Source organism: Stenella coeruleoalba, assembly GCF_951394435.1.
Source record: "Stenella coeruleoalba genome assembly, chromosome: 5".
Classification (NCBI taxonomy): domain Eukaryota; kingdom Metazoa; phylum Chordata; class Mammalia; order Artiodactyla; family Delphinidae; genus Stenella; species Stenella coeruleoalba.
Window position 1 is genome coordinate 125,864,407 of NC_137150.1, and position 26,555 is coordinate 125,890,961.

At 39.4% G+C, this 26,555-nt stretch overlaps 1 protein-coding gene across 2 annotated transcripts in view; it reads right to left on the reverse strand.

Annotated features, from left to right (window-relative positions):
- The window catches only part of APP (amyloid beta precursor protein), a 274,061-nt gene that overhangs the window by 5,776 nt on the left and 241,730 nt on the right, over positions 1-26,555 (reverse strand). Inside the window, exons 14-17 of one of the 2 annotated variants that reach the window (XM_079921899.1) lie at positions 22,175-22,396; positions 13,679-13,732; positions 6,742-6,842; positions 3,842-3,988 (exon numbers count right to left, since the gene is read on the reverse strand). In XM_079921899.1, coding sequence (XP_079778025.1) covers positions 3,842-3,988; positions 6,742-6,842; positions 13,679-13,732; positions 22,175-22,396 — 524 coding nt within the window. The remainder of the gene's footprint in view (positions 1-3,841; positions 3,989-6,741; positions 6,843-13,678; positions 13,733-22,174; positions 22,397-26,555) is intronic. The other variant, XM_079921898.1, reaches the window with a different exon arrangement.

Genomic DNA, 26,555 nt, shown 5'->3' on the forward strand with positions numbered 1-26,555 from the left:
GGGGGCGGGGATGGGAGACTTCTGGTGTTCTAGTTATCAGATCTGTGAAAGGAAAATTTTTTCATGTCCTTCAATAAAGAGAATTTGTGCCCCCCCCTTCTTATTAAAGACGAGAAGTAGTGGACATACTACTCCAATATATATTTTAAAATATTCAGTGTCAACTGACATCAGTGTAGAAAAGGCCTGTCTGCTACTAAACAGAACCTGGGGTCAATGGGCTTTGCAGAACCTGATTACAGCAGGACAATGGTGGGTAATTCAGCAGGCGCTGGGATACTCAGCCACCAGAGATGGTGCACACGTTTGGGAAACAGAACAACGGAAGGCTATCTTGTCACTGCTTGAAGCACAAATGAAGCACTGTCATCTCCTTGGGAAACGGTGGCTAATGACTTACAGACTGAATCTCTGGCCCTATGACTAAGCAAGTCACTAAATCAATATTTATTGCTTAGTTTTTCCAAACAAAAACTAGCAACTGCTCATTTCCACCGGGCAACGATTCTATTAATAAAAGTACTGGGCTTGCTTTCACTTCCACACCTCTGTGATCTTCTGCAGGAATCTTTTCCTCTAAGAAGGAGCGATTTCCTGGACACCAAGGCTTTTGTCGTGATTTCTCCTTCATGCACGGATGGCGTGAAGTGTGACTGTATTCTGTTCTGACAGACTTAGACCCATCCATCTGGGAATACCCATTTACTCATTTTTGTTCTTAGTGAAATAAGGTTACTCATTAACGAAATAGGTTAACCAGAGCTGGCAATAAACTTATTTCCACGTCCTTGAGGGTGACAACCTGCTAAGACAGGCAGAGAAATGTGTGTGGGAGGATCACTTCGTTCGGCGTAGATTCTGAGAGCAATCATGTTGAAACCCCCCAGCACCCTGCATCACCCAGACCACGTGAGGCACCCTAGGTGTCTAGGCTGGGTTGCAGCTCTCTGTGTCCAAGTGCAAAACCACCACAGCTAGACTATCACCTTCCTAAGGGCAGGGATGACGACGAGCACCTTAGATGAAGTTAGCCTGAAGTTCCTCAAGCTCCGTGTTGAACACTGGCTCAACACGGAGTTTGAGAAAGGGTTACCTAAGGAATGGAGAGAAAGGAAGGCCTTTCCAGGGAAAAAGGGATGGTTTCCCGGCTCTCGACAACATCGTTACAAAAGAAACACAAAAGGAGGTGGGGCAGTCACTCTAGAGGTTCCTAGTTGCTCTCAAGTAGCTAACAAAATAAATACCAAGAGAAGGGCTGATCGACTGCCTTCCCTACAAGGATGCCTTCTGGTTTAAAAATTAATTATTTTTTTTCAGAACTCATGTTAAAGCATCAACTGCTCTAATATTCCAAAACCAAGGAGACTTTTCTTGCTAACTAACCAAAAGAAACTTTTAACCTAGGCAGCTGTAAGAAGGCTTAAAAGGCAACCAGTGAGAGACTAGTGAGCTTGGAGACAAGGAGATACCATTTTCTACTCCCTAAGGTTTGCTTAGACAACAAAGAGGCAGGAGTGGTAATACTATATATACATCAGTGATTCTCAAAACTGACTGCATGTCTGATTCAGCTGTGAACATTTTCTACACTCAGATTTCCAGCCTCTTATTTAGAAATTCTGTTTTCCTAGGTCTGGGGTGGGACCTGGGGAATGTGTCCTTTGAAATCAGTACCCGGTAAGTCTCATGCAGAATCATGGCAATCACGGCAAAGAGCCCCTGAGATGCCTTGTTTTACCGCCCAGCATCACTGGCCTCTGTTATGGGCGGAACTGTGTCCTCCCCAAATTCTGATGCTAAAAACCTGATCCTTAATACCTCACAATATAACTGTATTTGGAGGGTCTTTAAAGGTGGAATTAAGGTTAAGTGAGGTCATTAGTGTGGACCTTATGCACACTAATCCTTACGCACACGAATCCTTGTCCTTACAAGAAGAGGAGATTAGGACACAGACCTGCACAGGGGAAGGTGATGTAAAGGCACAGGGAGGCCACCTATGAGCCCAGGAGAGAGGCCTCAGGAATTGTGAGGAAATACATTTCTGTTGTTTAAGCCACGCTGTGGCTTTGCTATGGCAGCCTGAGCAAACCAGTATAGGCTCTTTGTCCTTTGGCACCAAAGACGGGCACTTTGATAAAAAGGAAGCCACCGCTTGGGTAGATTCATCAGTTCAAGGCCATTAAAATGTATGATTATATTAAAAAAATTTAAATGGGCTTTTGAATTATTCAAGTATGAAAACAGGTTGTTTTTTTTTTGTTCAAACATGCAATTAAAATGAAAAAAAATTGTTTTGAGTAGAAATGAGATTACTGATGCTAATAATGCTACTAATAATACATCTTATACTGTTTCAAAGGACAGAAGCTCAGAAATACTACTATGAAGAGCAGCGCCCCACACTTCATGACGTCGTCATCGTCTATTTATGTGCTCACCCTCCTATCTGTCAATCATTCAGTTCTTATACATCTTGCCACCTATTTCCTGAATTCATTCATTTCACTGTCCTTTAGCACATCTACACCAGGATGGACATGGAAAACAAGACTCAAAACCAATTTCCATCAGCAGCTCCTGTAAACAAGGAGCCTGGATGTTCCAAGTGCTGAACTAAATGAGGTTTCTGGCTTTGCCACAAACTTAATTTATTTAAACTGTTCCTGCCCTCCTATAATCAAGAATGGTTTGGAGCACATTTCCTTGGCGTTAGTGAGAAGTTTAACTCACTGGAAATATCTGAACTTTGCTCTGATGGAAAAAGCAATGGACAGCATGTGGGGAAATCTGTACTGTGAACTTGGCTCTACGGAATTTGACATTGAAAGGACATGTCTTCTGTCTGGGTCTGTTTTCTCATCTAGAAAATGAGAAGATCAATTAATTGATTATTGAGATCTTTTCAGCTCTAAAAATTCTAAACTTCTCAAGATGTATTAATTCACTTTCCCTAACAGTTTCCTAAAAAATACATATACTGTGAGGTTCCTCCCCTAAACCCTGCATTTTAAATGCATATGAAGAACTTATTTGCACATTTAATTTTATTTTAAAATATTTTGTATCATGGGTTTAAGGCATCATATTTGAACCCCGCAGCTTACTCTATTTTGTTGGTGTAACTCGCTACCTCTGTGCTGTACATACTCTTGTTTCTCACAGGTTGGGGTGTTTGGACAGTCTCAAGTAGATGTAATTGTCACTTCGTGGGTCTTCTCTCCACCTCCAGTGCCACTGCACTAACACCTTGAAACTAAGATATTTCAGGTGGATGTGCAGGGTGACAGGTTAAAGGTCTTGAACAACCTTGTATATTTCACTCAGCCTTTTGGTATAATGTGATTTTCTGTGAGACTTTAAAGGTAAGACTCTTTACTGAAAATTATTTACTATTACCTGGCTTGAGTTAGAAATGAAATTATTTAAGATAAAAAAATCCAGGAATAAGCGTGCTTAAAATTTTTTTTTTTTAAAAGCAGGCTTCCACTTCCTTTTTTTCATTTGTGACTTCTGCTGTTATTTTTTCTTTTAAATGTCTGTAATCACAATATCTGTAATCACAATATCCGTAAGCCAGGCATTACCATTAGTATTATTTTGATATTTCAATACAAATTATAAGAAGTTGAGATAGCAGCATATATCCCCAATGTCTCGATCACAGTAGTTATAAGTTGGAATGAATAAAAACCAGAAGCAAGAAAATAGCTGCAACTTGAGCAGCAATATGGATTGTTTGTTCAAAGAGATACTTGGATGATTCTTCGTCTAACACCCAGCAAGATTTTCTTCATAGTCTTTAACTCCCACCTGCAAACATGCAGCCACGTTTACCTACCTCCACCACACCATGATGGATGGACGTGTACTGTTTCTTCTTTAGCATCACCAGGGTGATGACAATCACTGTTGCTATGACAACACCGCCCACCATGAGTCCAATGATTGCACCTTTGTTTGAACCCACATCTTCTGCAAAGAACACCTGGAAAACAAATGCAAGAGAAAGGATTGTAATTGTGGGAGATATCTGGATGAGGTATGTGAAAAGTTTCAGTATATTCGGTATATATTTTATGCCGTAAGTTTGAGTTGTTGGTCACTCAATTATTTGGTGCGTACTTGAAAAAAAACCCCACATTCTACTTACTAAGAATGACATCTGTAGTCTAGAGAATGATGTACAACATGTGGCTTCCCCAGTTTTAGGAAGTCCACTTCGCTCCATCCCCCACATGTCTCTAGAAAGGCAAAACAGAAGCCTGCAGGGACCTGAAACCCTTTGACAGATGGAACATTCTGTAAGAGGGGGACGGCAGCTCTCGGATCTATCAAACACTGGAAAGGCACGGATCGTGATTATGAAAGGAGGTCAGTATTTTCCCAGTCACAGCAGGTTTAAATTGGGAGACCTGACGCATGACCACTATGCCTTAGGTGCTTTTCCAAACTATAGATGCCCTCATTTCCTTAGAGGGACATTTTAAATACATAGGAACAAGCATTCTGAAACAAAGGCATTAAACAGAAGAAAAAAGGCATCTTGTTACCTACTTTCAGCCACAATAATTCAGCAAGACACTAATTAACCTTGAGAAGCATAATGCTTAAAAGGCACTTATTTCAAAGAGAAGAAGTAGTAGGCAACAAGATAGGAATTTTAATAGCCACACATTAACACATGCTTTCTTACTATGTTGTCCCTGGCAACTCAACTAAAAATGTTTTTTATTCTTGATGTTTATTTGTGTTAAACATGAAAAGAATTTAGAGAATACTGTAAAGAAGAAATTTATTCAGTGATAAATTTATTACACTACATTCCTTCATACTGTTTATAAATGCAAGTCATTATTTTTTCAACTTTACTTGAATGGAATTATAAAAACACATTGCAACTTTTATCATTTTTTATGTAAGGAGATGATCTTACGACAGATCATCTGGCCCAACTACTACTGAACATATACCACATTTGCTATGTAAATTAATAAAAACAGCTCCCTAAATAATTCTTTTAGTATAATCTCAAGACAGTAAAATGACTGACTGTCATGGCTAGAACTAACATCCTAGCAGTCTGAAAAGGCAACATGAAGTACAGCAAATAAAGCGAATTTCTAAGAGTTTTACTTATGGTATATCTGCAACAAAATTAGAAACTGTTCATAATTATGCCCCTTTCTAAACAAATATGCTCACTCAACATATTTATAAAAAGCAAAGCATTAATTAGCTAACAATAAATCTATGAGGTAATCAGAAATGAATGCAAGTCTGGACATCTTCCTATGTCTTTAAGAAAATACTGTAATTCTGTAACATTCATTGCACTAATTATAGTACATTATTTCATCAACTAGTTCAGTAGAGGGAGCTGATCCTCTCAATTGCTGCTTCTGCCATTAGTCACGGTCATATTACAGGAGTTAGTGTAATTGCGGAGATGGGCTTTTATGACACAGGCACCAGAAAACGCAAATCCACACATTAATCTTCAGCTCTCTGCCCCACCAGCTCCCAAATCCTCAACAGATTACACAAGTTGTTATTAACCTCTTCAGCAGCAGCCAGATCAAGAGTGCCCCTGATTCTATAATAACTGACACTGGATTAACTTGCCAACGAAAACCGCACTTCAAAAAGTTCACTGTGCTTCTATCAAAAAGATTATGGGAGTTAAAATGCAAATCTGAATCTCAAGTCAATTTTGAACTTGCCTCAATTGTTTAGAGTGAAAAGAGGCATACACTATACTTTATAGGGGTTTCTGTTGGAGTTTAATACTTGGATTTGCAAATTTTATTTATGAATAGTGGAAAGACAGTTTCTCCTTGAAAGGGAAAAACACATGTATACACACACACAAACAAAAACAAAGTGCCTGAGAGAGTCCTTCTCAAGTATTATTACTGATTTCAGAATTTGATTACCACTTTTGTTCAATACTGAATGTGCAACAAAATTGTCTTCTTTATTAGTTTAAGCCACTTACTGGGCTTATTTACTCTTAAGATGGGAGGTCCCCTAGCATAATGCAGGATTGATTTATCTGAAGCTTTCGGTAAAGGTTTTTATGTAACCTAAAGGGAGATGGGTGCCTTTTGATTTACTCCAATTCTAACATTTGGGGGGAAAAAGGGTAATTTTTTCTGAAAAGGAAGCCACAGTCTTTCTTGCCCAAGCCTTCTGCTGAACACACTGCTGGGAACATAATGCAGTCTGGCTCACCTACCCCTCTGCCTACCTCCAGGGAGTCCCAACCATCCCACTCCCGAGGAAAAATTTAAAATGTGGGGAGGGGACAGAAAGGAGGGGTGAGAGAGAGGCGACGAAGCCCAGGGGAAGAGTTTACAAATGTGAAATTAAGCCAGCGGCCGTGAAGCTGTTCTGTGAACCCAAGCAGTGTTTACACGTGTTTTATCTGAGATTTCCATCCTTCACACAAGCCTATTATAAACCTGATTTCCTAGAAAACAGACAGGAAGTTTATTAAAATGGCTGCTAGAATACAAAGTAATTCCACTTTAAGCCCAACGTGGGCTCAGCTGCTTTCTAGACCTAAAGAACTACTATATAAAGAGCCTCTTTTTCTTTTCTTCACGTTTTCATGATGATCCTATAGGCAAGTGTTTTATTTTCGTTTTAATCTTTTCCTTAACTGGATTTCTGACCCAAGAGGAACGAAAGTCATTTGACAAGACAGAGTGGCCTGAAGAGGTAGATTATGTCACGTACCAATTTTTGATGATGAACTTCATATCCTGAATCATGTCGGAACTCTGCATCCATCTTCACTTCCGAAATCTCTTCCGTCTTGATATTTGTCAACCCCGAACCTGCATGATACCATAAGCATTATACCATAATCAAAATACGCAGGCCAGTCCATTTGTTTTATCTATAAACAATAACATTACAACACAAAGCCTACCAGAAACTTCTTTCTAGGCCTGAAGTTAGAGGAAAATGGATTAATGACTTTCTTCCAGAAAATGACACCCTATATTTAAATCCTTAACCACTACCTATTTTAAACAAAAATAAATTAAAGATTAAAGAAATTTGCACTTCAGGCTTCTATTGCCTTTAAACACATGCTATAATTTTTTTTTTTTTTTTAATGGGGAAAAAGACAGAAGTTAAATGCTAGTTGGGAGGCTGGAAAGGATTTGCTCCTAGAATATACTCGCTTGCTTTAGGTGCTTATTGTTTAGCCTATTATATGTCTTTTTCCACGTGCTCTCATTCCTTCAGAAAAAATAATAAAAGGCTTTAAAAATGAGCATTAACTACCTGGCAGAACAAAACTGCTACTTTAGGACTTTGTTCCAATTACAAATAAATTATGTTCATGCATCTATGCAGTGAAGCACTGTAAAAATCATATCATTTATTTAGTTAAGTGATTGAGTTATAGATACATAATGTAAATGGTTCATCTGCTGAATAAAGAACTGCAGTACATAATGTCTGAAAAATGCTTCTGTGGGACTAACAATTTCTAACATGCTAACTCTTCTTTCTCTATATATTGCTATATGATTCTTACACTAATTGTTATAATGAATTTAATTTTTCAGATAGTAATTTGAAGCTTAAAATCAAAACGCAAAGTAATTTTTAAAACAAAAGTATAAATATCGTTTCCACGTTGCAGCATTTAAATATCAAAAGTCAGAATTTTAGGATGAGAATGGCTTCTAAAATCATCTCTTCTCTGGTGTTCCCACCCAGGGGTAAACTCTCAGCTCTACTTAAACAGAGAAGAATTATCAGTTTGCCTCCATCTTTGGACAGCTTTGTCTACTAGAATGGCCTTTCTTACATTAAGCCAAAATCAGTTTCCTTATAACTTCCACTCTGTTCAACATAGAGCAAGCCTAAATCCCCCTTCTGCACTGTAGCCTTGAACAGATCAGATACCCAAGGAGAGGCATCATGTTCCTGCTGATTCTTCTCTTACTTGGGCTACATGTTACCAAGTTCCTTCAGCTCCCATGGGACCTGATTTCCTGCTTTTGGTCTATCAACTCTTACATCTTGTCTACAAGGTGCTGTGAACCTTGTTACACATCTTGCTGAAATTGAAAAGCAATGTCCACAGCGTATGACGTGCCAGTCTAACAGCACAGTCTACACAAAGAGAAAAGAGGATAATTTTACAAGATCCAGGGAACCCACGCTGGTTGTGACATATCACTGATTCTTGGTCAACTATTCAGAAAGCTTCCATTTAATAACCTATTTGAAAATGGACCCAAGATCAATGTCAGTCTCCACCCGGCATGTAGATTGTGATGCTGTCTTCTCTCCCTTCGGCTTGTCACAACTACATTTTCTTATCCCTATCTTCTAAGTCCACAAAGATCAGGGAGAGGGGTTCTAAGATCTTGCCCTCAAGTTCTCCCAGCCCATGATTTATAAGAACTTGGACTTGAATAGAGAAGTGTGGTAGTTTAAAAATATACCCACAAATTTGTGGATGCTCCTCCCAGCAAGAGGTGGGATTGGGCTTCCCCGGTGGCACAGTGGTTGAGTCCGCCTACCGATGCAGGGGACACGGGTTCGTGCCCCGGTCTGGGAAGATCCCACATGCTGCGGAGCGGCTGGGCCCGTGAGCCATGGCCGCTGAGCCTGCACATCCGGAGCCTGTGCTCTGCAATGGGAGAGGCCACAGCAGTGAGAGGCCCGTGTACCACAAAAAAAAAAAAAAAAAAAAAAGAGGTGGGATTTAATTCCCTTTTCCTCAGGTGTAGACCTGATATAGTGACTTGCTTCTACTGTTAGAATATGGCAAAAGTGATGGGGTATGACTTCTGAGACTGGGTCATACAAGGCAGCTTCCTTTGTGTTCTCTCTCTTGGATCACTTAGTCTGGGGAAAGCCAGCTGCCATGTTGTGAGGACACTCAAAAGTTCACATGGTGAGGTACTGAGGTCTCCTGCCAACAGCCATGTGAGTGCGCCATCTTGGAAGAAGACCCACCAGCCCTAGCCAAACTTCAAGCCCTCAGATGATTGCAGCTGTGGCAGATGTCTTGACTGCAACCTCCTGAGAGACCCTGAGCCTGAAGCACCCAGCTAAACCATGTTTGAAATCCTTGAAATTCATTATAAGAAGGTAAAGGTTTGTTTTTAAGTTGCTAAGTTATGGGGTTATTTATTGCATAGTAATAGATAACTATTACAAAGGGCTAGTGCCTTGTTTTCTCATCTTCACCTGTCTTGGACTTGCCTTTCCTTTAACAAAAGACCATCCTGTTTAATATACACATGAAAGACAGAAGCACAATCAAAGCGGGACAGTTTCCCATTCTCTCTCATCTTTTAACTGGTCCACTCACTGACTGTCCCGATTCCTAACCCCATCCCAAGAGCTGTAGGGCTCTCTATTCTTATTTATGTTCTTGCTTTAAAATGATTAGCATTTTCTAATAAGTTTCATCTTATTCTGACCTCTAATCTTCCTGATACAAATGTTTATTGGGCTGTGACACTAATGCTCTTTTATTTCTCATTAGTTGTATACTTTTATCTTTCTACAAACCCTTTTAAATCTGAGGTCCCTTTAGAACCAAAGTGATTTCTTTATACCTTACCCTCTTTCTGTCATCGGGATCTAACAGTGCAATAGTTAAAATTATATTTCTGAGATCTTAAGAACACTCTCTTGAATAGTCTTTCCTTCTAGAAAAACCCACACTCTTTCTGAAAGGACACGAAGATTACTTTTAATAGTCAAAAAAATTTCAAATTCATGTAGCAAGTCAGAACAACAGATAATTAATTATAGCACAATAGTTTGCAGGACTCAGCGGAAAGAGCTCTCCCTAGTTCATTTTTGTACAGCATGTATAGTCATTCACTGAAAAGCCTTTCTATATATTAAGCAAATGTCATTAAAAAGGGGAAAAAATTAATAAGCTTGCACCAGGAAAATGTCACTGATAATAAGCTGAAACTGCATATAGTGATATGTGATGAGAAGTTTTAAATAAATCGCAGGGACCTTCACTTACAGTTTTACCACATGCATTTTCCGAGTTGTCCTGATTCCACTCTAAGCTCTGGCACCAGACTCTCATTCTCTAAGCTCTGACACCAGGCTCTCAGTAAGAAGGGAAGCATGTTCATTTGAAGAAGGAAAGCATGTCCTTCAGGAAACCTTTCTCAAAGGATCTGGTTTCCTTTATTAGGACTGGAGAAGCATGGTTAAAATTATAGTGGAAAGGGTAAGTTTTCCACCCTGTGAAGAGTCTGCTAATGTACAGACGTAGCTCAGAGATACTGCAGGTTTAGTTTCAGACCATTGCAATAAAGTGAATATTGCAATAACGTGAGTCACACTATTTTGGGGGGGTTCCCAGTGCATATAAAAGCTATGTTTGCACTATACTGTAGTCTACTCTGAAAAACAATGTGTGTACCTTAATTAAAAATACTTTGTTGCTAAAAAATGCTAACCATCATCTAAGCCTTCAGCCAGTTGTAATCTTGCAATAGTAACATCAAAGATCACTATCACAGATCACCATAATATAACAACAACAAAGAAGTTTGAAGTAATGCGAAATTACCAAAATGTGACACAGAGACATGAAGTGAGCAAATGCTTTTGGGAAAATGGCGCCAATAGACTTGCTCACTTCAGGGTTGCCACAAACCTTCAGTTTGTAAAAAATGCAACATCTGTGAAGAGCAATAAAACGAGGTATGCCTGTATTTGTCTCCTTTATTCTGGTCAAATGGTGTTACTTGTCCTTCAGAGTCTATTTCTCTCTGGAAATAAGCCCAGGGGAGTAGCTGTAATGGTCACCATCCCTAGAAATCACCACTGATATTAAAGGTGTTCCTTCCTTGACACTACATTCTAGAAGTGACTGTACCCTGTTATTTCAGATATGGAAGTCAAGGAGAAGTCATTTTCCTCAGTTGTGATTATACAAAAGCCCTTTCTTTACTTGTTTCAGAGTGACAGCAGTGATTATTTAAAAAACAATGACATCAATTGAATAACATGATGTGACAATCCTGGAAAGGGTTTCTAAGTTTGGAAAATCTAATGATATAATTGAGCACGTTAGACTCAAACACGTGGTCTCATAAAGTGTGATGATGAAGAACCGAAAGTAATGCTAGAAAACACAGGGGGAAACTGGTCCAAGTGCTCAAAAGACTCACTACAAGCACAAAAATATAGAGCATAGTATTTCTTAAGACATACGCAGCAAATAGGACTGTTCATAAACATACCTTAGCTAGAATCTCCCTCACTTCCTATCTGAGCATTCTTTCCCCACTATGGCCCTCTTCTATTGGGGAACCCAAGCCTTACAATAGTGTAAGAAAGGAAGTTTGGCCCAGGCCATTCTCTCATCTATCTGTATAGAACATTCCACTCTTCTTTGACAATGGATGTGCCCAAAACCTTTCAAAACCTATCTTAAAGCTCATCTCCAGCAAGTGCCCTGATTAACGCGCCCCTTGGTTAATGTCCCATCTGCTCAAATCACAAACAAACATCACAAGGTGGTTTACACTTTATGTTACTTTGTATATCCGTGCCTTTCTAATTCCATCTCATCTTTCTAAATACACAAAATGTGGTCTTTCTATTCAAGCTCCTGAGAACAGGGGCCTTATTACTTAATTTCTTTTGACCCTCCAAAGCAGTTGGAGAGTCTTTGTGAAATATCAGAATGAGCTATTGCTATTGTTACAACAAAGACTTTAGAAGGAGTTTCTTCCCATCTGTATGTTACCTCTAAGTATTCTCAAGCTCTTCCCTTAAAACAAATTGTTTTTGTTTAAGAATGTATAGAAAAGTCTTTTTCATTTTAGATTTTTTAAAAAAGGAAAAAAATCTACTTCAGTGGTGTTACCGCTTCCTGGGTATTTCAATAGGAACATAGTTGCCCAGTATGCTCAATGTAGCAACTTAATAAAATTGGTTGAATGAGCGCTTCTAATTCACATTTCATGCTTGTAGATGAAAAGCATCTCTTCCTTTAAAAATAAAGTAGGAAGTGCCATAAAAAAGGCCCAAGGCAAAGGACCAACCTAAGCTAGTATCAGCTGCAGTTAGAATGGAACGGATCCTCACTCAGCCTTGGGCCCTACCAGTGGGCTGAGCAGGCTGGGGATGTGTCAACTGCTGGTTCTTTGAAATTTATTTGTGTGACACTGGCAATAAGGAAGATGTTAGAAGAGCTGAAACTGGGTCTGACTTACTATAATTTAAATTTCTCTGAAAAGCCCTACAGAAAGAGATTCATAAAATCAAGGAGATTGGCTGTCAAGATGTGTCACTCCACGGCCCCCGCTGCCCTGTTAATTATAGCGCAGAGGCATGAAGGTGCCACAAGGCAGACACTGAATTTCTCGTCAGTGATTGTGGTGGGAAGCAGATGGAACCTGAGCCTGTACTGGCAGAGAGGGGCAGGGGCTGCTCCTGGCCCGGCTGCTGACTGCATCTCAACCTGGGAGCAAAGGTCAAACTCCTTGTGTTAACATCTCCATATGAGGTTAATGCCCTGTTCCTAGTACCGCATGGGGACATTACGAAGATACAGAAGAAAACATTTATGGGTAGGTTTGCACTGTTGGGAGTAAAATCTCCCCAGAGTATATACAGATTTGTCAATTCAGTAACTTCTCTTTTTGATTCATTGAAAGCAATGGGTACTTATCAGTTGGGCGAGGTAGTGCACGGGGTCAAAACCAGGCATGTATGTGCTTTTGTTGGGTGTGACATTATTCTTAAAGCTAAATTTGAGATATAGGAAGGTGAAAGTGTGTTTCTTCTTAATGCTTGGGAAACTACCAAAAAAAGAAGTGTCCACAGGGAGATCAGCTCGGTGCTTTGTGACCGACTGGAGGGTGGGAGGGAGGGAGACGCAAGAGGGAAGAGATATGGGAATATATGTATATGTATAACTGATTCACTTTGTTATGAAGCAGAAACTAACACACCATTATAAAGCAATTATATTTCAATAAAGATGTAAAAAAAAAAAAAAACCAAAGAAGTGTCCATATCAGTGTTAATGGGAATTTTAAGTACTATAAAAAAATAAAGAACTTGTATAGAAAATTAGGCACATACCTCAGCTGCATTTTAGACACTCATCAAGAATAAGTATATATAACCCACAAAAGATAAAATGGAAATACTTCTGGGCTCTAAAGATATTCCAATTCTGATATTTTTAGGAACTCATGTCTACTTGAGGAACTGACTCAAGTTTGAGCCCAGTTCAGTTAGAAATGGACCATCCGGATACCAAACAAGAAAGAAAGAATGAGATATTCCAGCAGTAACCAGGTCGTCACCAGCTAGAGTCTGCATCTGTGTAGGTTTCCATTCTTGAGGACCAATAGGCTCTACAGAACCCTCTCCACCAGAAAATCAAAAGGAAAAAACAAACGTTGGAAGGGCTCCTTTTTATTGTTTCAAAAGGAATGCTCAGAAAGCAAAAAATTGATCGCCTAATTAGGAACTTGGGAAATGAAGTGTAAGGAAAAGCAAAGGGGAGTTTTAAAAAGTTTGGTTTCCATGGTCATTTCAAACCCTGCTTCTCCATATCTGCAATTCAGAGAGGCTGACCCCCAAGAAAGGGGCTGCGTCTGTGCAAGCGCGAGATGCGGAGGGGCGGAGGGTCACCGGGATATACCTGGTCGAGTGGTCAGTCCTCGGTCGGCGGCAGGGCGGGCGTCAACAGGCTCGACTGGGCACAGGAAGCAAGATACACGGAAAGCAAACAAGACAAATCGAGATGGTAAGTCGTGGCTCCTGAACACAGCGCAAGGAAAAGCATGTGCAATACACAAGTTATTAAAAAAAAAAAAAAAGCAGCTAGAAAAGAACCACAGTGAGTTAATCCTGAGCATCAAGGATGGGAGGGGTACCACTTCAAAAGGCTTATCGCTCTTGATGTGCCAATCCTACTCCTTAGTTTTCTAATAAATGTGCTCACCAGGATAAGATACGCGGCAACATCAAAGAAGAGGGGCTGGGAGTGTGGGTTTTCCTCTCAGCGAATTTAGAAATAGTTTCTTGGCTTTTGATTAGAAATAAAATACATTATGCCCAGCGCAGTGGAAAATCTTAAAGATATCTCCTTTTACAACTATCCAATCTTATCTTTTTTTAATCTTATTTTATTTTACAGTTAATTAACTACAAAAGGACGCCATTAAATCGCCAGGAGAAATGCAAATAGGAATTTATCAGGAGAGGAACGTTTCACCACATAATCCGCCATTTAGCGAATCCAATTTGTTCCCAGTTTGAGGGTAGAAGAGGTAAACCAGAGTTTCCTCCCCCTCTCTCTGTATTTTTAAAGACTGGTTTCTATTTAATAGATGACATAGAGTTGAAATGTGTGAAGTGCAAATACTTCCTTTCATATTTGTCGACTTCCACAATTTTTCCTTTGCGAGTATTCTGGGTCTGACCCAAAGAAAACATTGCAGTCAGCACAATAGTGCCCACTGTTGTTGACCATTAGCTGGTATTTCCAAAGTGCTTCTGACTCTCAGAAAATATTAACTTGAACTTACCCTGGTCTTTGAAGAAACAGGCAAGGGAAAGAAACAAAGCTTTTAGGATAAATAATGGACAAGGGGCCAGTGAAGCCATGAGGGAGGATAAAGCCTCTTGGGTAAGGTCTGGGAAATATAAAAGTAAGAAGGTAAGGAAAAGTGAGCAGAGGTGTCCATGGGAAGAGAAGGTGTGCTCGACGGGATGGCATTTGGATCAAAAATTTCAGTAAGACCATACAGCTTACTGATGCACGCAGCCCGGGCATTCAAAAATGGGATTATAAGCCCAAGTCGATTTTGAATGCCACACGTTAGCAGGGAACAGTAAGGGAGAAGAAAGTGGCAGCAAGCCAAGTCTACAAAATAGGAAAAAAAAATGTTGCTGAGAATACCAAGACATTTGGATGTATCCAAAGAAAAAGGTGGTTTGGTCCTTTATCATGCAGCCTGGCAGCACCACAGAGGAGAAAAGGAGGGCGGAGGCATCTAAACCCAACATTTACAATGCAGGCGACTTGGGGCAAATGATCCCATCCGAGGCTGTTTCTTCACAAGTAAAACAGAAATAATACTTATCTTCTAATTGAAATGAGGAACCAAAAATTTTAAAACTCCATTTCAAAAACTCTCAAATACTATAAAACTCCATTTATTAAATATCCTATTTATGAAATATTCTATGACAACTATTGTGAGGATGAGTAACACTCTATTAGTGTATCAGATTAAGACATACTTCCTTCTGCAACTCACAAATACATTTGAACAATACTGTTTCTCTGTATTTCATCCTTTTTCCCATCCGCAACAATGTATGGTGAGAGACTTTTTATTACTCCTTATAAAATGGTGTTAACTGAAGGATTGTTGTACTTTTTGAGAGCTTCCTGATGACAAGAGCCCCAAATGGTGCTTCAGTTGAAGGTAAGAATGTACCAAAGCAAACTCACAGAGCAAAAAAGTAACTTAAAGTGATTACCTTCATCAATGGTTAAATCATTAGAAACTGTATTCCACTCAGGGGACAGCAGTTGAGTTTGTGGTTTAAATTTGGACTGAAGATGTGGTAGTCAGGCTAGTCTCAGGGTCCATTTTAATGCCACCACTTGTTTTCTCTGCGCTCTTGGGCAAACCTCCTTCTTTCTGAGCTTCTGTTTTGTCACAAGGAAGCTGGGTTTTTCCAGGGCTCAAATGTGCACACACATGCCAAAGACCCTTACAAATGATAAAGCCCTATTCCATAATTACTCAAGGGAATATGGAAACACATCACATGCGCATAGATAAAGGTCTGAAAGATATTACCACAAAAAGCTGTCATTAGTTTATTCTGGGTGAGGAGATCATTCCTAGAAATTTCTCTGCCTTTCTGTTTCAAGGTTCGTGTATTATTTGAAAACAGTAATAAAACTATATTTTTCAGGAAGATAAACAATAATAATTTTAGTGACTTAAACTGCAGTCTGCTTTAACAGTGTGAGGCTGATTTAATATGAGTAAATATTCAAAAAATAAGTAACTCGTGTTCAGTGATCGACATCAATAATTAAAAGATAATTTCATCACTGCAAAAAAGAATATACATTGACAAGAAAAAGGAGTGCATTACTCCCCAATCCAAAATAAATACTTTCTAATTTTTCAAATGGACCATTACTAGTTGAACCAGCAAGTAACTTCAATATAGTGTTCAAAACATGTTACTTTGGCTGTTTAGTAAGTTAAACATTAGAAACAGATTGTCTTAAAGAGTTAAAATAGGCAGAAATATGTTATTCTACTGCCATCAGCAGCTCTGAATCAAATAGTCCCCTATAAAAAGAGAGAAACAAAATGATGGAAGCGCTAGGACTTTTGAGTTTCTTAGCTCTGGCATTCCTTGTAATAGACCAGTTCTAAGCTAAATGCTGCCCAGCACAGCCTCCCCTCCCCATCAGGCCTAAGGTGATGGAGGAATCAGCAGGAAATCAGTTTTACTCGTAGATAAGAGGGGCCTGAAAAGCCCTGGCTTGCAGGTTTGATGAAAGACATTATTTAATCTCAATTTCCCCATTTAAAGTGCTTTGTTCATTGCTGCTTTATGGCTAAGCGAAAATGTACGAGAGGGCAAATTCACAATGCAGTTACACAATACGATGTTACAAGACCTAGTGTGCCTCATGAAGAATATTATAGTGTTTTGTGTATGTATTATACACACAGACAAGCTGACTGCTGGCCACAAAAACTTTCTGGTGGCCACTGCATTCTTCCTCATCTTCAGGCTGTTCTGGTCAGGCAGTCATGAAAATGCAGAGCAAACACAAATGCTATCAGCACAAAAGCTTTCAGCCAGATGATTTCACAATCCATGAGAACAACTGTTTTATGAACAACAGCTTCACTTCAGTTTAGCCATTTCAGTTTTGTGGCTCAACCACAGAATAACAATCCCTGAAGGCAAATCGCAGCTGGTCAAAGAGCCTAAAATATTGGAAAACTGTGTTTGTGATATGCTTCTTTTTTCAATATAAATTAACAGAATGCTTGAGGGTCTGACCCCCTCTGTGGACTTGACTGATTGTTCTTGAGAAAAACAAATTTTTGGTAAGCGTTCGAAGCTCTGATGATGATAAGGGTTGCATGAACAATGAAAGGAAATCCTTTGAGAATTTTAGGTATTTTCAATAGCTTTGTGTGCAAGCACATGTCTGTAAGATTAACAAGGAAAAGGCTCTGGGGAGAGGGAGAAGAGGAAGATGGGGAGAAAGGGTAAGATTTTAGGACTGTTATATGGCTTGTTATATTCATTAATTTTAAGGATATACTGTTTGGGTGTTAGGGTGACTCTCTGAGACAAGCTGGTAAAACCTCTCTAATATGATCCTGGTTCTATTTAAAAACAAACAAAATAAAACCAACCAACCAACAAAAAACTACCACTGAACATTTACTACATTCTAGGCACTTTGCTAAGAGTTTTCCATACCATCTCATTTAATGCTCACACCCTGTCTCTGAGTTAGCAATTATTACCAACTTTATTTTACAGACTAGGAAGCAGCCCGAGAGGCTCTGTGACTTGCCCCAAATCACGTAGCAGCGCTGGAATTTAAACTCTGATGCACATAATTCTGTAGTGTGGGATGTTGATATGATGGGAGAAGGAGGGTGGACATTACTGGCTTTTAGTGGCTGGGGACCGGGGATGCTAGATGGCATGCACAGGGCAATCCCACACAAATAAAAATTGTCCTGCACCCTACACAGCTTCCTAAATTCCTGTTGGACATTTATGTATTTACGATTATGTGAGTCCAAAACCTAATTCAGCTTTATATATAAACACAATGCATTTCTGCACAGTTCTTACTGTAGATCTTCCTGGAGCTCACCATTGGATAAAATGAAGAAAGAAAAACTAATTCAGGGCCCCTGTATCAGTCTGCATCTGTATTTGTCACATCCATAAGGGGGCAAACACCTGACTGCCATTGTTTCCACTGGTAGTCAAGCCTGAACACTCATTGAAACACTTACTATAAATTACATCCATGGTATTGACTCCCCTACCAAACTCTGTCAGTTCAGTTTAAGATTCATTGTTAGAGAGACTTTTCAAAATGTTATAAAAGGAGTGGTGGTCTGATGATGGTGAAAACCAGAACTCAAGCTCTGAGATCTTACATATTATTGCCTCCAATACTCTTATGTAAGATTTTGCTGTTTGTCAATAACACCCTTATTTAACAAGAATATTGGCTCTTTTTTTTTTTTTTTTTTTTTTTTTTTGCGGTACGCGGGCCTCTCACTGTTGTGACCTCTCCCGTTGCAGAGCACAGGCTCCGGACACGCAGGCTCAGCGGCCATGGATCACGAGCGCAGCCGCTCCGCGGCATATGGGATCTTCCCGGACCGGGGCACGAGCCTGTGTCCCCTGCATCGGCAGGCGGACTCTCAACCACTGCACCACCAGGGAAGCCCTGAATATTAGCTCTTTTGATGAGGCCTAGGCAATGTAATAGCTGTATCTTGGTCAGGGATCCAGAGGCACTCAGTCATGGACTTTGTCCAACTGGGCACCTACCTTGGCAATACTCAAGGGCCCTGGTGTGTGTGTTCAGTCCATTGCTGTTCTGGGGTATCTCCAAACCATTTTTGTTCTTGACCTTCCAAAAACTGATCACCTTGGGTAAACTGATCACTTTGGGGAAACCCAGGATAAATCCAGTTTTTTTTGGATTATTTGGCAAGAGAAGGAGAAAAAAAAAAAATCACAGCTTGCTTTCTAACTTGTACCATCACTGCCTTGTTTCTTGTTTGATTTGAGGGAATTCTTAAGGGGCAGAAGAACAGGAAAACAGTTGAGAGTGCTGACAATGGCATCAGGGGTGGGATTTCAGGAAGTGGCTTTAGTGAAATGAAATAGTTCCTTTTTATATTTCTACGTAAAAGGAACAGTTAGCATTATCCCATTTTTTTTCTAAACAAAATGGATCAGTTTGGCTACTATTTAAAAATTTTAACATAAGAAGCATGTTTAAATATTGATAGAAGGCGTATAATTTTTAGTGGAGATCATATATATGCCTATGAGTACACATAGAGTCAAGATAAAATGCTTAGGGCGTATAAGAGCAGATTTATTTAACTGCGGTATTACTTATGCTATTAATATGATAAATGCAAAGCTAAATTTAACTCATTAAAGACACCAAGGAAACATGTAGGCTGATATTGATATATAAAGCAGTTGAGCTCTCAAGATTTGATGGAGAAAGGGAAATTCTGAAATTCAGGAAGTGAAGCACCTTCTGGAATGTTTATAACGTTTTGCTATTCTCTATTGTGGTCTGTGGTACCAGGCTCATTGCATTTCACCGTATTCACTAAATTTGAAGAGTTAACATAAAACAGGGGCTGGAGTGTCTTTTATCTTCATTAAACTTTGCACAGTTCACATTTCTAAAGGAAATACCAAATATGACAACAAACATCCACATTAATGTCTGTAAATTAATTTTACTCTGCTGCTAACTTAGCTTACGTTGTGAGTTTTCTAAATCCCTTTCCATAAATTTTACCATAAATAAATTACAATTCGCAGTACAAATTTGTAGTACAATTTGTAGTACAAATTACAATTTGTACAAATTTATCCTCTATTATTTGTGTGTGTGTTCATAAAAATGATTAAGGTAAACTCTAAAGTATGTTTTATCCTACTTTTCCAAAATCAATAAATAATGGAAAATATTAAATGGGAACTTTTCATTTATAGCAAACATATATTTAAAAGACGTGAAAAGGTCTTAAATTATAAGAAATTGATATTTAATTCTTTATAAATTATAATTTTAGAATCACATTGGAGATGAGTAAGTTCTCAATGGCAGAGGCAATTTTTAATAAAAATAGAGAATAATCTATGTATTTAAATTTTTCCATAAAAAGCTAAAACTTGGACATAAGTGACAAACTACACATTTAACATTATTTGGTATAAAAAGGGCATTAAGGACTGCAATTTTCTACCAAACAAAGTTTGTTAAGACTCCATACATGTTACCTATTTCTCCATCAATTAAACAACACGGTATCCTAAAGGAAAAGAAAAAAACTTGTGTGTGTTCAGTTTACAAAATGTTTACAAAATTCAGTTTACAAAATTTTTCACAAAAAAATCTCATTAGAGACTGACTGATGAGGATTTTAAATGACCAAAATGTATTTATCTTAAAAAATGACAAAACTAGCATTCTAGTAATAATACAATTTAATAGGGAAGTCACCCAGATCTTTGATAACTAAGTATCCTTAAATTCTTTTCCTCTATGTTAGAACTATTTTTATAAATGGTAGTCTTAATTATTTTTATATTATAAATAACACTGCTGTTTATGGTCATATAGTATTACTAGAAGGTACCTTTTTCCAAATTAATGAAACACATTTGGGGTGATTACTCATGTTATGGAAACAGTCCATATCAAGATTTTCTGCAATGGTTCTTTAAAAAAAAGCTTCTCGGGCTTCCCTGGTGGCGCAGTGGTTGAGGGTCCGCCTGCCGATGCAGGGGACGCAGTTTTGTGACCCGGTCCGGGAGGATCCCACATGCCACGGAGCGGCTGGACCCATAAGCCATGGCCGCTGAGCCTGCGCGTCCGGAGCCTGTGCTCCGCAACGGGAGAGGCCACAACAGTGAGAGGCCCGCGTACCGCAAAAAAAAAAAAAAAAAAAAAAAAAAAAAAAAAATTAAAAAAAGCTTCTCCAGTGCACTTATGGTCTAATATTGGATTTATATTTAGTCTGAGGAGTAAGTGATTGTATTTTGAGGTATCCATACTACATATATCCATATTTATTACTGTCAAAATATTACTGTCAAAAGTTGCTTCTTTAACAAAGAAAAACCACAGATAAAATCCTATGTGTTCTCGGGCTTCCCTGGTGGCACAGTGGTTAAGAATCCACCTGCCAATGCAGGGGACACGGGTTCGAGCCCTGGTCTGGGAAGATCCCACATGCCGCGGAGCAACTAAGCCCATGCGCCACAACTACTGCGCCTGCGCTCTAGAGCCCGCGAGCCACAACTACTGAGCCCGCGTGCTGCAAATACTGAAGCCTGCATGCCTAGAGCCCATGCTCTGCAACAAGAGGAGCCACTGCAATAAGAGGCCGGCGCACCACAATGAAGAGTGGCCCTAACTTGCTGCAACTGGAGACAGCCTGCGTGCAGCAACAAAGACCCAACGCAGCCAAAAATAAATAAAAATAAAATAAATTTATTAAAAAAAAATCCTGTGTGTTCTTGAAAAACAAGGTATTAGTATCTCGAAATCAAGGTGTTCCTATGTTCAAAATTTTATACTTCTGAACATGTAAAATGATATGGAATAAGACTAAAAAATTCTCTCTCCTAAATAGATATTATTTGAAAATTTCTGCTAAGAAATCCCCGTGAATGAAAAGTACATAATCCATTGTGCAAGTTTGTTGACAGAGAAAATCTTGCTTTTCTGAATTATCATAGAAGAAATGTTTAGGTCAATGTGCTTCTTAATTTTGACAGCTGCCTTATATTTAACTTTCCAAACACAGAATTGTATAACTCTTAAGCAAATTACTTTTCATGACATAAGTGGTTCTTTATCTTTGCCTTTAACATTTAATGTGATCTGAAATGTAATGCACTAGAATAAATAACCAATGAAGACTATTTTGGTGGCTTTCAAACCTCCAATTATGCAGGCCCCATCAAAATTTCTCTCTCTGGGAATTCCCTGGTGGTCCAGTGGTTAGGATTCTGTGCTTTCACTGCCGAGGGCGCAGGTTCAACCCCTGGTCGGGGAACTAAGATCCCGCAAGCCTCGCAGTGTGGCCACAAAAGAAAAAAAAATTTTCTCTCTCCACTGAGTGAACTGTGATTTCCACAGTTTTATCACATGTCTGTTTTCTTCAGAGGTGTGCATTCTAGGTCACTGTCTCATAAACACTAATTGAATATTGTGCTTTCATTCCAGAAGCAACAAAATACCTCTCAGTGAGAAAGCACTTTTAAAAATTCATATCAAAAGTCACCTCTTAAGAACACGAGAGAGATTATACAACCAGACTGAACACTTGTTCCCTCCTGGGCTTCTTACCTTCGTTTTCTGTGTTGGCGGGCACGGAGTCGACCCCAAAAGGATGCCAGGGCTGGAGATCATCCAGGCTGAACTCTCCATTCACGGGAAGAAGCTCCACAGTGGTTTTGGTTTCAGTCAAAGATGGCATGAGAGCATCATTGCCATAACTGATCCTTGGTTCGCTGATCATGTTGGCCAAGACATCGTCCGAGTAGTTCTGCTCTTTCTGAAGCAGCTCATCTAAACAAAACAGAGCCATGTCTTTGGTGAGTAACAGCAACCATCACAACAGAAGGAGCAGCAGCGGCTACCAACTGCTGTCTGCCAGGCACGAGTGTAACTACTTGACATGTATGATCTTATTTACAGCCACAAGGTGGGTACCATTATCGTCTCCATCCTACAGATGTGAAAACTGAGGCACACGGTAGGTAAGCCACTTACACAAAATCATAGCTAGCAATGCCCAAGGTGGGATTTGAGCCCAGGTAGAGTGGCTTAGGCCAAGGCTGATGCTCTGACCCGCTGCACCACTCCCCCCAGTGGTGAAAAACCTTGAGAGGTCAACGGCCATTCTGTCCTAGTCTGCTGTGATCACAGAGGAATGAGAGCATGCTTTGGCGGGGTGTTTGCAGTGGAGTGGCGGCAGTATGCAAGGTACAGTTTCTTTCAAGCTGAAGGACATATCCAGTGAGTCCCTAGTCTTTCCATGAACATGTGTTAAGGACAAGAAAAGCGTGATGGGACGCCTGCCTGCTCCATTCTTCAACAGTTCTCATTGTTTTGCCTTGAAAAAAAATCTGTCTTTCTCAAAGGCTCCCAGGTGCTGCACGATATATGTTCTGAGGCAACAAAGAAGGCCAGTTTTGGCTTTGCAGACGTGAAGCTCTGCTCCAGCCTTCTCTTCTGTGGGATAAACAGCCCCGCCTGCCAACATTTCTCATGGCTCTCAAACCAAATATCCTGTCTTTCTCTGCTGCGTCTTGTTTGCATCTCGTTTCAAAAAATACTATCAGTTACCCCTTTTTAAAACTGACTAAACAAAATCAACTTTATGGAACATAATCAACCTATCTGAAGTTCTTGTAGACCAGTGAAAATTCCCAAATTACACATTTCATTATTGAAATGCATTTTTACTGGAAAAAAGAGCTGGGAACATAACTCTGTACTAAGTGCAACTGCAGTTTTAAAAACTGAGTATCACAAGGTCTGTGATTCTCTTATTATGTTGCCAAAGATTCACCAGGTTTTTCTGTGTGACGTATTTTTAACATTAGAGACTTATAAATAGCATGTGTGCTATCAACAATAACATTAATCAGAACTTTCTAATCATACCTCTGTCAAGAGTTTACTGTATTATATATTTCAAACCAATCACTGGTTAGTGTTATTGATGTAGAAAATGAAAAAAGTAAAATCAGGATTTAAATTTGATTTGTAACATCTTACTATTATCCTTCACATTCTCTTCTAAATTCACAAAAAATTTATCTGAAAAATTAAAATTCTGTTCAAATATATCTATTAAAACAGTCTGACAGACTAGCATTAAAGTATGAGATTAATGTCCTTCTATGAAGTCAGTTTTATTGCAAGATATTTTAAATGATAAAATCTCAAGCAAATCGGTCCTCTTGAAGTCTAATTTGAGTTATAATATATATCTATTTGCTGGGGTACCATTCTAAAATTCAATATTTGATGCTTGCAATGACCTTTCCCATACAGATAAAAGGCCCGCATTACATTTCTTCCAATTTTTTCATGTCTTACAGAGTCACAGGTAATGGCTAATAACTTAGCCAATATCTACTTTAATAAATTAAATGGGTCTTTTATATAAATCTTATGCTTGTGACTGTTAAGTAGTTAAAATGTAAAGAGAGGATCTTCTGGAATAATTATTGGTGCTTACATGTTCATCTTGTGAGGGAATGAATAACCTTTGCCAGCGGGATCAGCTCCTGGCCCTACCTGGCACCATGTTGTTCTTGGTGTCTTTGTGGCATTTACCATCACTTAACCTCTTCCTCCATCTGGAATTTTTCTCTCTTTGCCTTGTATACTCAGTACTGAGCTTGTTTCCTGTGATTTCTCTGAGTAACTCTCTGCTCATTTTTTCTAATCTCTTCGTCTCTGTCATTTTCTTCTTGTACCTCTTTCCATCTCTTTCTTCAGTTCTTCATTTGGAAATCCCATCCACTCTTGAAATGCTAAGGACCCCCTACTTTTGGTTGAATCTGAAATGTATTTCCCCGGCTCTGACTTCTCCCTCCCACTCTAGTGTACGTATTTCTAACAGTTTGCTGGAACTATTAACTTAGATCTTCCATGAACTTAGTATGTACAAAACTGGGGGGCTTCCCTGGTGGCGCAGTGGTTGAGAGTCCGCCTGCCGATGCAGGGGACATGGGTTCGTGCCCCGGTGTGGGAGGATCCCACGTGCCGCGGAGCGGCTGGTCCCGTGGGCCATGGCCGCTGAGCCTGCGCGTCCGGAGCCTGTGCTCCCGCAACGGGAGAGGCCCCAACAGTGAGAGGCCCGCATACCGCAAAAAAAAACCACAAACAAACAAACAAACAAAAAAACCGAGCTCAAGGCTCTCCTCCTGCCTTCCCATTTTCTAATCATGGCAGAACTATTCTCCCAGCCACAGGCTTGAAACCTTCAGCACCATCTGTGACTCTATATTTTTGTGTCCCATACTTGAATTACTGACGGCTCCTTTTTAATTCCATTTTTGGATTCTCTCTTATTCATTTCTTACTCCTCTTTTCCATTACCCACCTCCCTTGAGCCATCATTACTTTTTGCCTGGATAATTGTGATAATTCTCTCCTCAGTGCTCTCCCTCCTCTAATTTTTATCCCTCTGTTTCCCAGATCTTTTCCTGATATTAAGGAATGGCTCCACCCTATTTCAATGGCTTCTTGGTTTCTAATAACTTAATCCCAAACTCCTCTGACAAATGTTAAAGGCCCTCTGGGATCTGGGCCCACCACATCTTTTTAGCCATGAGGCTCACAGCTCTTTGCTGTATACACCTGTGATATTGTGATTTACAATAAGAAATATTTATTTGGTCTTTATAGGCACAGAGGTACTAAAACCCTTGGAACTTCTTAGGTGATGTGACCTATAAAGGTGTCTTTTTACATTAATGAGGTGACTTCTGAAAAGCTCCTAGGTCACCTAAGGATGGGGGCTTGTCACCAGGGGGAACTAACAACATGCTTAGAAGGTTAGAACTTTCAGCCTCACCCCCAATGGCCAATGATTTAATCAAACATGCCTATGTAATGAAGCCTCTGTAAAAACCCCAAGGAATAGGGTTCACATTATTTACAATAGCCAAAATATGGAAGCAACCTAAGTGTCCACCACAGGTGAATCGATAAAGAAGATGTGGTACATATACACACAATGGAGTATTACTCAGCCATAAAAAAGAATGAAATTTTGCCATTGGCAACAACATGGATGGACCTATAGAGTATTATGCTTAGAGAAATAAGTCAGACAGAGAAAAGACAAATACTGTATAATATTACTTATATGAGGAATCCAAAAAATACAACAAACTAGTGAATATAACAAAAAAGAAACAGACTCACAGATAAAGAGAACAAACTGGTTACCAGTGGGGAGGGGGAGGGACAAGATATGGATAGGGGTTTAAGAGGTACAAACTACTATGTTTAGAATAAATAAGCTACAAGGATATATTGTACAGCACAGGGAATATAGCCAACATTTTATAATAACTATAAATGGAGTATAAGCTTTCAAAATTGTGAATCACTATGGTGTACACCTGAAACTTATATAATATTATAAACAAGTATACCTCAATAAAAAAAGGGAAGAAAAAAATTAAGTGAATTTAGCAAGGCTGCGGAATACATGGTCAATATAAAAACTCAGCTGTATTATATACTCATAACAATTAGAAAGTAAACATTTAAAAAATATGCTATGTAAAAAAAAGAATAGGGTTAGGAGAGCTTCAGCATTGGTGAACACGCGATGTGGAGATGTGGGAGCGTGCTGGGCTGGGAGGGGGCAGGAGAGCTCTGAGCTCCTTCCCACATACTCTGCCCTAACCTTCTCTTGTTCCTGAGTTAAATCCTTTTTAAATAAACCTGCTAGTTTATTAAAAATCCAGTAAGTAAAACATTTATCTGTGTTCTGTGAGCCATTCTAGGAAGTTAATAGAACCTAAGGAGGAGGTGGCTGGAGTCTCTGATTCACAGATGGCCATCAGAAGGCCAGGTGACAGCCAGGACTCGAGACTGGCTGTGGAGGGGAGTGGGGTGGGCAGTCTTGTGGGACTAAGCCCTTGCTTGACCTGTGGACTCTGACGCTACCTTCCAGGTAGTAGTATCAGGAGTGGGT